At 44.8% G+C, this 14,953-nt stretch overlaps 1 protein-coding gene across 4 annotated transcripts in view; it reads left to right on the top strand.

Moving 5' to 3' along the window:
* DAB2 (DAB adaptor protein 2) overlaps positions 1-14,953 on the top strand; it is a 230,627-nt gene that overhangs the window by 127,189 nt on the left and 88,485 nt on the right. For all 4 annotated transcript variants that reach the window (XM_068250826.1, XM_068250852.1, XM_068250843.1 and 1 more), the window contains exon 6: positions 2,125-2,208. In XM_068250826.1, the coding sequence (XP_068106927.1) occupies positions 2,125-2,208 (84 nt within the window). The remainder of the gene's footprint in view (positions 1-2,124; positions 2,209-14,953) is intronic.

Genomic DNA, 14,953 nt, shown 5'->3' with positions numbered 1-14,953 from the left:
TTTTTCTTTGTCACCTCTGTGCCTGCAGTGTCCCCCCATTGTGTCACATCTGTCCGCCCAGTGTACTGCAGCAAAATGTAATTTTACTGGTTTTAAAAACTTTTTTCTTTGAATTTTTGTTAATTTTTTTTTCAAAAAACTTCAAAAAGGTATTTTTGAAAAAATAGTAGGTAGGGAAAAGCGCACAGAATTTAGACCCTTTTGATATGCTGGAGCGCAACTAGCCCTACAAACAGGAGCAGAATTGTTGCTTCGTCAGGACCTGACAAAGCCCCACAGATAGAGGTGTGAAACATTCTCTACTGTCTCTCTCCCTAAGCTGATGCTGTGATTTGATGTCATTTTTAAAGAGGTTGGAATACGTTTTGGATTTTTATCGGATGTGTCCTGCAACTTTGTCCCATTTGCTAAGTCTTTTTGAAAAAAAAAGTGAACGTCCCACAGAATGAAATTTCACATGTTCAGGCCATTCGTATCGGCAGGTCAGTCAGAGACAACCTGTATAGCCTTTCTTCCTGTCCATAGAAGTGACATTTCATTTATGAGTGCCATATATTGGACATTAACCTGTTGTTACTTGGAAAACGGTCACATCCGTTTGCCAGCTGCTGCTTTTAATTACCGTAGTTCAATTCTACGTGTTAGTCGAAATTGGCTTAAAATTTGCATCAACTCACAATTATCAGCATCTCATTGACTGTCCTTACTTTTACGTATAGTTGGCAGTTTGAATTTTGAAGTCATTGAGGGTTTAGGTCAGGTATGAGGTGTGTCTGAAGCCTTTTTTATACATTGCATTTGTTTGTTCTCCTCTGAGGCATGATTGGCTACATAATGTTACCTTGTATGTGTAAAATCCCACTACCCCTGGCAGCAGGTCTGCAGAAATTTGGGGGATATCCAAGAAATGGGACTTTACAGAGATAAAGTAAAGGTATTGCCACACCCAGTTTAGACAGCTCCAACCTTAGGAGTGTTTAAAGTGTACCTAAGGGCCCATTCACACCTGAGCGGGAATCGCGCGATTCCCGCTCATGGCAAACCGCTAGCGGTTTTTGTAAAAAATGCTACACATTGTAGCAAGTGGCAATGTTCTCACTGCAGCGTTTGCAGTTAGCGATAACCGCAAACGCGCTGCAAGCAGCGATTTGCCGTCAATTTGCGTTTCGCGATTGTGATTAGCGTGCAAATCGTGATCACTCCAAAACAGCTGCAGTGTCCAGTGATTTTTCCGCGTTAATCGCGGAAAAATCACTCCCGCAAAACGCCAGCGGTAATCGCCGGCATTTTGCTATTCTAAGGGTGAACGGGCCCTAAGAAATTGCAAATAAAGAGATTTATACTCACCAGGAGCTTTCTCCAGCCCCCTGTAGTCCCTGACTGAGCAAGCTGCATCCTTGACTAACCTCCAAGACTTGACTAACTGCACAGGTGTAGAACACTCATTACATAGTAACATAGTTTGGTTGAAAAAAAAAACATCTGTCCATCAAGTTCAAACAGGCTCCTGGCCACGAAAGCATGGCCAAGGAGGCGCAGGGCTGCACATGCACAGTAGTCCAAGACTACCACGGCTGACAGCAGGAGAACGGAGGGGACTGGATGTACACAGAGGAAGCCCACAGCCTACAGGGGGCTGGAGGAAGCCTAGGTAAGTATAAATCCTTTTGATTGCAGTGTCTCCGTTTGACTTTAAGGCACACCTGAACTGAGAAGGATATGGAGGCTGACATATTTATTTTCTTTTAAGCAATGCACATTGTCTTGCTGTTCTGTACTTCAGTTGGAACACAGTGGCCTCAATTCACTAAGCTTTATCAAACGCTTTATCAAACGTTTGATAATTTACCTCATGAGGAAAATCTAATTTTTAATTCACTAGGGTGGTATAGATTTATCGATAGTTTTATCGATAAACTGTTCATTAAATCTATAACACCTTAATGAATTCAAAATAAGATTTTACTCATGAGGTAAATTATCAAATGGTTGATAAAGTGTTTGATACAGCTTAGTGAATTGAGGCTAGTGTAGGAGTTTATAGAGCATAATTGTCACCACAGAAGTCTGACCTACTGCATTTTATTCTGAACATAACTAAGACCTATCTCTGTTTGCCTCTAGGCTGAGCCGCTAGTGGTGGACCTAAAGGATCTCTTTCAAGTCATCTATAACATAAAGAAAAGGGAAGACGAAGAGAAGAAGAAGGTACATTTTTTATTAAGAAATAGAAGGGATAAGCACGATGATGCAATGAAAAAAGTGCATCTCAATTTACAGTATGTCACCAATTTAAAAAAGACCTTTTATTAGGTATTCTTGCAAATATTTTCAGAAGGCAGTGTGCCTATGTGCGAACATGAATAACTCCTCTAACATAGGCAACAACAGTAATACCTACACATTCTTGGGCTTAGCCAAATTAATGATAAACAGAGTGCTCCAGTGTCTTTGTTAATCAACAAGGAACATGAGGAGACTGGCACTTCCAGAGACCTAATTGGCCCGAAGAAGAAACGTTTGTGTCCCAAAATGTTGGCTAGTGTCTTCTGTGTTAAACAGGGCCGGCGCTACAATAGAGGCAAAGGGGGCAGTCGCCCCAGGGCCTGTAGGGGCCCCCAAGTTGTCTCTCTAATCTTAACTGTTGACCCTGGGGCCTCTGCAGAGTATTTGGCAGAGTAGTGTCATCTGTGCTGGTGGGCAGGTGAGACACTACACTACCAAACACTCTGCAGGGGCCCCGGGGAGCAACAGTTAAGTTGGGAGGAGATTGGAAGGGCGTGTCAGCAGCCAGCTCAGGGGCCAGGAGGGAAATTTAGCGGCAACAAAGGGACCCTAATGAGGATTTTTGGTTGGGGTTGTCTGTTGCGGGGGCCCCCGGGTTAATTTCCCCCAGGGAATAGAACTGGCCCTGGTGTTAAAGTACCAATTGTGGAAGTTCTAGTCTCCTCATGTTTCTTATGGATCACATAGGTGAGGGGCAGATTTTCTGATATTCCTGTTGCATTTCTGTATGGCCTTCTTCTACTGTACATCATGTGACCTATCAGTACATGGACTCTTTGGAATTCTTGAGAGAACGCCTAGTGAAGGAGAGGAAAGAAAAGGTCACATTCAGTAGGCTGCTGTCCTCTAATTTTTCTAGTCTAAGAAGACTATGAGGAATTTGTGCTCTTCTCTTGTTTACAATCTCCTTTAACCACTTCCTGCAAAATGGGTGTTTATTTAAAGAAAATTTGTAAGGAAAAAACGTCCCCTGGGGGTACTCACCGCGGGAGGGGGAAGCCTCCGTCTCCTATTGAGGCTTCCCCCCGTCCTCCTCGGTCCCACGGTGGCGGCGAAAATCCTCCCGGAGCGGCGGCGATGTAAATATTTACCTTTTGGCTCCAGCACAGGCACAGTATCCGCTCCTTCCCACGGAGATAGGCGGTAATAGCCGATCTCCATAGGGCCGCTTTACTGCGCAGTAGAGCGGACCCGATGGAGATCGGCTATTTCCGTCAGAAGAGCCGCAACAGCACCCCCGCTGGAGCCTGGAAAGGTATATATTGAACAGGCTGTCGGGTCTGTCGGGGCGCTGTTTGGAGGGCTGCAGCGAGACCCCCTGTGGGATAGACGAGGACGGGGGAAGCCTCATTAGGATCCGGAGGCTTCCCCTTCCCGAGGTGAGTACCCCCAGGGGACGTTTTTCTTGTTACAGTGTCTCTTTAAGCACCTTTAGTGCAAATAGTGCGCTTAAAAAAATCAAACTATTCTGCTAAAGCACATGAATGCACGTCATGGGAGGGCACTGAACAGTCACCCTACACAAGAGCATATTTGCCCATAAAGTGGTTAAAGGTGACTAAAGGTGCGTCTGCTTCTTTGTTTCATAACGTGTTAGAACATTAATTATCCTGGTTTCAGCATCAGAAACTCTTCCTATATACTTGTAATGCTGTATATTGGTCTGTAGCCCCACCCTTCTGGTGAGGTTTAGCCTAGGCTATTTAGTTATGCAGCCTTCTGCCTCAGAGCATTTTGGGAGACCAGGCTCCATATGCAATTCACTTTTTCACCTGAGTTTTCTCTTAGGTGATATTTGTACAACTTGCAAATAAAGTGCCTTTTAAACCACCAGCTAGCAAACAGAATTTTAAAATCATTTTGAAAGTACCTTTTCGCCTCGGGTTTGTTACTTTTTCCATCGCAAAGTGCTAAAAAGTTATTTTAAACTGAAAATGAAAAATGATCTCCTAGGAGAAAACTCAGGAGAAAAAGTGAATTGCATATGGGCCCATGGGGCATATGCAATTTGAGGAGATAAGAAGCTGAAAACATGCGAGCTTCTTATCTCCTCACATCGCTCAGGATTTACCGGCAAATTCAATTGCCAGTGATGTCCTTGCGTAAAGGAGCATAACTCAGGTGAATACTAGGTATTCGCTGAGCGATGCTCCTGTGTGGCCAGCGATGTGGAGCGAGGCATTAGTGCTGGGGAGCTGTCCTTCAGCACCACGACACTGCTGCCTCGCTCCCCGGGAGATGCGCGCATCGTCGCAAGGCTCTTACCCGCCGCCCGTCGCCTCCTGCCACTCGTCGCTGCTGGGAAATTCTGAAAAAACATACCTCCATCGTTCCTGCTCGCCGCATGTCCCACGCCGCTCCTCCGCTCATCTCTGTCTCTGTGAGTATTCTTGGAGCCCGGCAAAGCATCTTTAAGTCTCCCGACGGGGCTCCCCATTCCTCCACTAGGTGGCCCAATAAGAATCATCCTGATTCTAATTGGACCAATGAGAATCAGGATGATTCTAATTGGGCCACCTAGTGGACGAATGGGGAGCCCCGGCGGGATACTCAAAGATGCTTTGCCAGCTCCAAGAATACTCACAGTCACAGAGATGAGCGGAGGAGCGGCGTGGGACATGCGGCGAGCCGGAACGATGGAGGTATGTTTTTTTGTTACATTTTAAATAGGTAAGGAGTCAAAACTGACTGCTTTACCTATTTAAATCACTGGCATCTGGGGTTTCCTTAGTAAAGGAGGCTCCCAGATGCCAAAAACAGCCCGCAGACACCGGCGATAGGTCTTTTCGCCCTGCTCAGAGCAGGTGAAAAGTTAGCACCTATGTTTGCCGGCCGGGAAGCATCGCTTCCCGGGGGGTGCAAAATGCAATTGCATAGGGGGAAAGGAACTTGCTGGGCGATTATATCGCCCAAGCGAGTTCTTTTCCGCCCTGGGGGGTGTTAAATGCAATTGCATTAGGCGACCTTGCTGACGCCTAATTTAAGAACTCGCCAGCACAGTTTGGTAATTGCATAAGGCCCCTGGTGTTGTTTCTTCTCACCTCACAACAAACGAACATTCCACAGTGATGCTCTTTTCAACCTGTGATACATTTAAAGGGGCACTACAGCGAAAAACTGTAAAATTTAAAATATGTGCAAACATATACAAATAAGAAGTATATTTTTTTCCAGAGTAAAATGAGCCATAAATTATTTTTCTCCTATGTTGCTGTCACTTACAGTAGGTAGTAGAAATCTGACAGAAGTGACAGGTTTAGATCCATCTCACATATATAAATAGTACTAGCTGATTGCCCGGCGTTGCCCGGGTATGTATTTGGCTGGTGTTGGCTTTCTAACCCTAACACACAATTACTCACTGACCAAGTTTGTGAGCTTTGCATTGTTTGGCACCAATAATTTGCATTGAAATGAAACAAATCTAATTGGCTGTGTGTGGCTCCACCCCCTTTTCTGAATTTGAACCCCAGTCACCCAATACCCAACTGTACCAGGTTTGAGGCCTGTGCCATTAACAGTGCAAGAATTGTAGCAATTAAATATTCCCCTTGAAAAGCAATAGGTGAAGTTTGATTCACTTTTGTAGGCTCCACCCACTTTTCTGAATATTAATCCCAGTCACCCAGTGACCAAGTGTGCAACGTTTAAAAACCCTGCCATTAACAGAATTGCTGCAGTTTACATTTTCCCAGTGAAATTTGTATTTGTCTCCAGCCACTGATGACCCGCCGTTGCCTGTGTATGTATTTGACTGGTGTTGGCTCCGCCCACTTTCTAACCCTAACACACAAACACTCAATGACCAAGTTTGTGAGCTTTGGGGTCCTTGGCATCAATAATTTGTATATTCCCATAAAAATTAAACAAATCAGATAGGCTGTTTGTGGCTCCACCCCTCTCCAGCATTTGAACCCCAGTCACCCAATGACCAACTGTAGCAGGTTTGAGGCATCTGCTATTAACAGTGTAAAAATGGCAGCAATTTAAATATTCCACTTGAAAATCAACAGGTGAACACCCACTTCCCTGAATATTAATCTCAGTCACTCAGTGGCCATCAGGGCAAAGATTGGGAACCCTGAAATAAACAGTGGAAGAATGGCTACAGTTTCACTTTCCCAGTGAAATTTGTTTTTGGCTCCGCCCACTTTTTGTAACCTGGACACAAAGTCACTACTCAATGCCCAAGTTTGTGAGTTTTTGGGTCCTTGGCATCAATAATTTGTATTTTCCCATGAAATGAAACAAATCTGATTAACTGTTTGTGGTTCTGTCCCTTTTCTGAATTTGAACCTCAGTGACCCAATGACCAACTGTACCAGGTTTGAGGCTTGTGCCATTAACAGTGCAAGAATGGCAGCAATTTTAATATTCTCCTTGAAAAGTGACATGTGATTTTTGATTGGCATTTTTAGGCTCCACCAACTTTTCTGAATATTAATCCCAGTCACCCAGTAACCAGCTATGCAAAGTTTGAGAACCCTGCCATTAACAGTGAAGAAGGGCTGCAGTTTACAATTTCCCAGAAAATTCTGTTTTTAACTCCACCCACTTTTTGTAACCTTGACACACAGTCACTATTCAATGACCAAGTTTGTAAGCTTTTGGGTTCCTGGCATCAAAATTGTGCTAATGGAAGCAGTTTATCCAGCAAAGAAATCTGGCTGTTTTTGGCTCCGCCCCTTTACTGAATTTGAACCCCAAACACTTAACGCCCGACTGTAGCAGGTTTGAGGCCTCTGCCATTAACAGTGTGAGAATGGCTGCAGTTTCAATATTCCCCTTGAAAATCAATAGGTGAATTTTGATTGGCTCTTGTAGGCTCCACCTACTTTTCCAAATATTAATCCTAGTCACCCAGTGACCAACTGTGTGAAGTTTGAGAACCCTGCCAATAACAGTGTAAGAAAAGCTGCAGTTTACATTTCCCCATGTAAAAAGTTAGTTGTTTTTGGCTCCGCCCACTATTTCTAATCTTGACATACAGTCAGTTAATGACCAAGTTTATGAGCTTTGGGGTCTTTGGCATCAAAAAGTTGCATTTTACCATTGAAATTAAACAAATCTGATTGGCTGTTTTTGGCCCGCTACCTTCAGAATTTAAACCCCAGTCTCCCAGTGACTGACTGTAGCAGAAGTTAGGCCTCTGCCATTAAGAGTGCATGAATGGCAGCAATGTAAATATTCCCCTTAAAAATCAAAAGGTGAATTTTGATTGGCTGCTGTCGGCTCCACCCACTTTTCTGAATATTAGTCCAAGTCACCCAGTGGCCAACTGTGTCACATTTGAGAACCCTGCCAATAACAGAATGGCTGAAATCAATCTAACAAATCTGATTGGCTGTTTGTGGCTCCACCCCTTTAGTGAATTTGGACCCCAGTCACCCAATGACTGACACTAACAGTGTAAGAATGGTAGCAATGTGAATATTCCCCTTGAAAATCAATAGGTACATTTTGATTGGCTGTTGTAGGCTCCACCCACATTTCTGAATATTCATCCCAGTCACCCAGTGGCCAATTGTGTAAAGTTTGGGAACCCTGCAATGTAAAAAATGAAGTTGGCACCGCCCACTTTTTCTAACCTTGACATACAGTCACTCAATCATCAAGTTTATCAGCTTTAGGGTCCTTGGTATCAATACTTTGTATATTCCCATTGAAAAATAAACAAATCTGGCTGTTTGTGGCTCCGCCCCCTTCCTGAATTTGGACCCTAGTCACCCAGTGACCAACTGTACCAGGTTTGAGGCATCTGCTATTACCAGTATAAGAGAATGGTAGCAGATGAAACATTCCCTTTGAAAATCAAAAGGTGAATTTTTATTGGCTGTTGTAGGCTCCACCCACCTTCCAAAATCCTAATCTGTCACCCAATGACCAACTGTGCAAAGTTTGAGAACCCTGCTATTAACGGTGTTAGAATGGCTGCAGTTTATATTTTCCAGTGAAATTTGTTTTAGCTCCGCCCACTTTTTGTAACCTTGACACACAGTCACCCAGTGACCAAGTGTGTGAGTTTTCAGGTTCCTGGCATCAAAAATGTGTGATTTGAAGCAGTTTATCCACCAAGGAAATCTGATTGGCTGTATGTGGCCCCGCCCCTTTAGTGAATTTGGACCCCAGTCACCCACTGACTGACTGTAGCAAGTTTGAAGTCTCTGCCATTAAAAGTGTAAGAATAGCAGCAGTTTAAATATTCCCCTTGAAAATCAATAGGTGAATTTTGATTGGCTGTTGTAGGCTCCACCCATTTTCTTGAATCTTAATCGCATTCACCCAGTGACCAAGTGTGCCAAGTTTGAGAACCCTGCGATTAACAGTCTAAGAATGGCTGCAGTTTACATTTTACGATGTAAAATGAACGGCTGAAATTTGATTTGCTGTTTTATGCTCCGCCCACTTTTCCTGGATTTGTAACCTCAGTCACCAAGTGACCAACTGTGCCAAGTGTGGGGACTCTGGCTTGATTACTGTGAGAATGGCAGCCTTTTACATTTTTTCCATTGACTTGAATGGGTGGAATCTGATTAGCTGTTTGTAGCTCCGCCCACATGTGCAGGGGGGCCGCAAGACCCCCAGAACATATCATCCCAGGTAGTAAGGGATCTGTGTACCAAGTTTCGTTCAAATCGGTCAAGCCGTTTTCACGTGATCGTGAACACACACACACACACACACACACACACACACACACACACACACACACACACACACACACACACACACACACACACACACACACACACACACACACACACACACACACACACACACACACACACACACACACACACACACACACACACACACACACACACACACACACACACACACACACACACACACACACACACACACACACACACACACACACACACACACACACACACACACACACACACACACACACACACACACACACACACACGCTAGAAGAGCAAACAGAATAATACAGTATAAGTATTCTGATTGATTCTGTCTGCCAGTCAGTCGAATTGTAATAATACAATTTGTTATGGTTTTTGAATCTTGGGCTCTCTATGCATCTCCTTTTTTTTATTGCAAAATATAATCAATTTGAATCATTAAGGCAGGGAATACACTTGACTGTTTTCGTGCGCGTTTTCTGCACAGAAAAACTGAGAACTCATGTTAATCAATGTGCTAGTGCACACTTACTGTGTTGTTCGCACGCAGAAAAAAAACTGACATTCTGCATGATGACTCTGCACATTTTGGCAGTTTCCTCTATCATTTACATCAGCTGCTGTGAAAAAACGCGCGCGTTTTCCTGCATGGAAACACACTTGATGAGCAGAAAAAGTATGCAGAAAAACGCGCGCGGAAAACTGAAAGTCAAGTGTGTTCCCTGCCTAAGTTACTCTCAGCAAAGCCCATCTTTAAAGAGGAACTGTAGTGAAAATAACATAATGAATACATTGTTTATTTTTTACAATATTCATTTATAGATGATTTAGTCAGTGTTTGCCCATTGTAAAATCTTTCCTCTCCCTGATTTACAGCCTGACATTTATCACTGGTGGGGACATCTTTATTTCTGCCAGGTGATCTGTACAGAACGTTCCTTACTGAGAGTTCTATGCGTAGAGGGACATATTGCATGCTTGGCATTGCTTGGGGTTCCCACAATGCAACGAGGTTCACAGAGAGCAAACTGTCAGGACCGTGGTGATGACATCACACTGTGGGGAGGGGTTTCACCACAATATCAGCCATACAGAGCCCCCTGATGGTCCGTTTGGGAAAAGGAAAAGATTTCTCATGGGAAAAGGGGTATCAGTTACTGACTGGAATGAAGTTCAAACTTGGGTTAAAGTACCTATTTAAGCCTCGTACATACTGTAGAAAAACCTTGACCTTTCGAGGCCATATCAGAATCTTGTAACAATCAAAGTTGTCTCACATTAACGATTGAATCAGCCATTGTGATTAGATGCAAGAGTGGTTCAGCTACAAGGAGGACGATCCCTCCTGTCGTATACGATCAAAAGAGAAAGCTGGCACTTCCTATAATCTTTATTGCTTCATAGAAACCATTAATGAAGCCAACGTTTCGAGACCGCACAGGGTCCCTTTTTCTAGGCAAAGCCTCCCCAATGCAAGAATCTTGTCTGCCGCTTGTACTTGCAAAAACACATAAAATGCAGAACGGGTGGAATCACCTCCTGCTGCTGCTGTGCGCAGTTTCGGAAAAGAAGCTTGTGTACAGGTGCCCCCTGAGGTCATTTAGCCGTCGCTGACCTTTGCAGCTAACATTTAAAATGAACCTGAGATGGCCAGGGAGAGAAAAATTATACATTTCTGGGGCTTCCCCCAACCTCCTCTAGGCTTATCGCTCCCTTGCTGTCCTCCTCTGCCACCTGAATCGTTTGGAATCTGGCCCCAAGAGTTCTCCAGTCGCGGCATGTTGATGCAGGCATAGTTCGGCCACACGCACTCCCCCATGACGCTCCCGGTGATGATGGCGTGCGCACAGCCGGGCCACACATGCGCAGAACGCCTCAAACCGGAGGACTTTCGGTGCCAGATTCCAGATGATCTAGGAGGTGTAGAAGGAAAGTGAGGGAATGATCAGCCTGGAGAGGGTGGAGGAAGCCCTAGGTATGTATAATTTTTCTCTCCCTGGCAGTTTTAGGTTCACTTTAAGAACAAAATATGGTACTTATCCGTTAACCGGGCGCATCCTCTAGGTGGCGACAAAACTCCAGAGTTACATCTTTCCCTACTATCCATGTCGGCCTGGAGGGGGAATAGTAATTAGCGCCACCTGCCGGATGCGCCCGGCTAACGGATAAGTACCCAAAATATTTTACAAATGCTACTGTCATTAAATATCCAATACATTAACGCTTGTTGGAGTTCATTTTTTTTATTTAGATCCTTTATTTACTGTGAATATTGTTTTGAAGTAATACTTAACCTTAGCTACACACCTGTTGACATGCTTGTGACTCTGTGTTTCATGACAACACAGCTGGTTCCACATAGTAAGCTATAATTGGATGACAAGTGCTATTTAGGAGGGTTTAATAATGTGGCTATTTTAAGATCCAAAGGACAGTAATGACATGTTTACAATGAGCTATGTACCTACGCTTGGGCAGCAATGACATATTCATGAGTTTCAAGAAGCGCTTTGGTTAGATTCTCTTTGTCAAAATGCCATCACCAATTCACACAGTGACCTCAATGAAAACCAGGCCTCAAATTATATAGGTGTAAACATAGAAGGCACACTTTGAATTAGTTCCTCAAAGCTGCCTGTCATCAAATGATCAGTACTTAACCACTTATCCCGTTTGTGGCAGTATAGCTACGCCCCGCAGGATATTTCCTGGACAGGGGCGTAGATACAGTACATGTCTATTGCCATGAACAGCCACCACTCACTCCCATGCGGGTACTCGTAGCTGCCCATTAGAGGGGAAATGACTGAATGGGAATGCAGTTCCCATTCATAAATCTAAGTCCCTGTGTCAGTGATCGCCAGCATCAATGAGAAAAAAAAATAGTTACCTTAGGGACTGAACTTTAATATGTATTTCAAAAGGCTATAATAATGTTAATTATGAAATTATGGGCAATTAATTAGTGATGGACGCAAAATTGAAAAAAAAATGCGTCATGAATTCCAAATAAAATATTGGCACCATACATTGTACTAGGGACATATTTGAAACGTTTTGTTAACTGGGACAAATAGGTAAATAAAATGTGTGGGTTTTAATTACAGTAGCATGTATTATTTTAAAACTATAATGGCCTAAAATGGAGACATTATTTTTTTTCTTCTTTTTCCTGTTAACCTCTTGAGGACCATGGTGTTAAACCCCCCTATTGACCAGGCTAATCTATATATATATATAATAGACTTAGGCCACATACACACATCAGACCATAGTCTTTTGAAAATGAAAGATCACAGACCAATCTTACCACCCTTCATGTAGTATGAGAGCCACAGTCTTTTCTATGGAGCTGAACGCCACATCAGAAAAAAATCTTTGCAAGATGCTGCACACACAGATGCTGTACAGACACAAAAGATCAGTATCTGCAAAAGATCTGTTCCTGCCAAAAATCCATTCCTGCAAATTGCAATGATAGTCTATGAGATCTGCAGATCATCATACACACATGATTTAACTGACATTCATCTGCAGATCAGATCTACCAGGATGGATTTTCAGATCTGCAGATGATTGCTTGATCTGCAGATGAATGTCAGTTAAATCATGTGTGTATGATGATCTGCAGATCTCATAGACTATCATTGCAATTTGCAGGAATGGATCTTTGGCAGAACCAGATCTTTTGCAGATACTGATCTTTTGTGTCTGTACAGCATCTGTGTGTGCAGCATCTTGCAAAGATTTTTTTCTGATGTGGAGTTCAGCTCCATAGAAAAGACTGTGTAGAGTATGGATCTCATACTACATGAAGGGTGGTAAGATTGGTCTGTGATCTTTCATTTTCCAAAGACTATAGTCTGATGTGTGTATGAGCCTTTAGTGCCTCAACCTTCAAACAAGAAGAAGAAGTACTTTGCATGAGAAAATTTATGCGTGATCAAACACCAAGTTTAAGGCCTCTTTTCCACGGACTGTTGAGCTGTGTGCTCAGCAAGCAGATACCAGGCAGCAACAAGCAGTTACCAGGCAGCAGCAAGCAGTTATCAGTCAGCAGTGAGCAGATACCAGGCAGCAACAAGCAGTTACCAGGCAGCAGCAAGCAGTTACCAGGCAGCAGTGAGCAGTTACCAGGCAGCAGTGAGCAGTTACCAGGCAGCAGCGAGCAGTTACCAGGCAGCAGCGAGCAGTTACCAGGCAGCAACAAGCAGTTACCAGGCAGCAACAAGCAGTTACCAGGCAGCAACAAGCAGTTACCAGGCATCAGCGAGCAGATACCAGGCAGCAGCGAGCAGATACCAGGCAGCAGCAAGCAGTTACCAGGCAGCAGCAAGCAGTTACCAGGCAGCAGCAAGCAGTTACCAGGCAGCAGCAAGCAGTTACCAGGCAGCAGCAAGCAGTTACCAGGCAGCAGCAAGCAGTTACCAGGCAGCAGCAAGCAGTTACCAGGCAGCAGCAAGCAGTTACCAGGCAGCAGCAAGCAGTTACCAGGCAGCAGCAAGCAGTTACCAGGCAGCAGCAAGCAGTTACCAGGCAGCAGCAAGCAGTTACCAGGCAGCAGCAAGCAGTTACCAGGCAGCAGCAGGCAGCAGCAAACAGTTACCAGGCAGCAGCAAGCAGTTACCAGGCAGCAGCAAGCAGTTACCAGGCAGCAGCAAGCAGTTACCAGGCAGCAGCAAGCAGTTACCAGGCAGCAGCAAGCAGTTACGAGGCAGCAGCGAACAGTTACCAGGCAGCAGTGAGCAGTTACCAGGCAGCAGTGAGCAGTTGTGAGAGTTTGAGAGCCATTTCATTGCCTATTCACAGTCCATGGAAAAGAGGCCTTACCCTAGCAAGTCTGACTTTGCAAATCTGGCCTAATTGGCTATTCATGAGGCAATGCTCATGCAAATGCATGCACAAACCAATACCACACCAGAGCGGTTCGGCAGCGTTTTGTGATCCACTTGCGGCTGCGGATACGCTTGGGTAATGTATTTCAATGGGCTGGTGCACACCAGAGCAGGAGGCGTTTTGCTGAAACACATACTCCCGAGGTGAGGCATTTTTTGGATTGCGGAGGCGTTTCTGCCTCCAATGTAAAGTATAGGAAAAACGCAAACCGCTCTGAAAAACGGCAGTTCAGAACGGTTTTGCAGGCGTTTTTGTTACAGAAGCTGTTCAGTAACAGCTTTACTGTAACAATATATGAAATCTACTACACCAAAAACGCTTTACAAAACCGCAAAATGCTAGGTGAAATGCTACAGAAAAATAAGAAAAAGCGTTTCAAAATCTGCTAGCATTTTGCGGATCTGCTAGCAGTTTTTGGTGTGCTCCAGGCCTCCAGGAGCGCCACGGGGAGGATTCCCAATGCCCCCTTTTTATACAACTGGGGGGACCGCAGGGTCCCAGGCTCTCTCACTGCCTGGAAACCACAACGGCACCCCGGAGGGGGAGGCTGAGTGGCGTGGACGACCCCCCCCCCCCAAGTGTGGCCAGCGCCGGGGAGAGCCGTCTGCACCCACCTCCCAATATTAAAAACAGGCACTTACCTTAACGTCCATTGCGTTCTGCTACATGCGCATTAATTTGGGGGCACCACATGAGAAAGGAGAGAAGCATGGGTCACCCCGAGCTTTAGAGCTCAGGGCTGGCTCACATACAGCACTCCAGAGGGGGGGGGGAGGACAGGCGCACTCACTCCAGGGTTCACACCACCGGAGCAAGCCATCCACCACCTGCCTCCAAAGGATACAAACTGCACAAAATGCTTTCCATGAGAAAATTAATGCGCATGTAGCAGAGCCCAATGGACGTTAAGGTAAGTGGTTGTTTTTAATATTAGGAGGTGGGTGCGGACGGCTCTCCCCAGCGCTGGCCACGCTTGTGGGGGGGGGGGGGGCTGCGCCACCCAGCCTCCCACTCCGGGGTGCCGCTGTGGTTCCCAGGCAGCGAGAGAGCACTTTGCGGTATTGGTTTTTTGACCCTGCATAGTTTGGCATGCGAAAGCAAATGCATATTTGCATGAG

The sequence above is a fragment of the Hyperolius riggenbachi genome, chromosome 1 (genome assembly GCF_040937935.1).
Source record: "Hyperolius riggenbachi isolate aHypRig1 chromosome 1, aHypRig1.pri, whole genome shotgun sequence".
Classification (NCBI taxonomy): domain Eukaryota; kingdom Metazoa; phylum Chordata; class Amphibia; order Anura; family Hyperoliidae; genus Hyperolius; species Hyperolius riggenbachi.
This window is presented reverse-complemented; position numbering and strand designations above follow the sequence as displayed.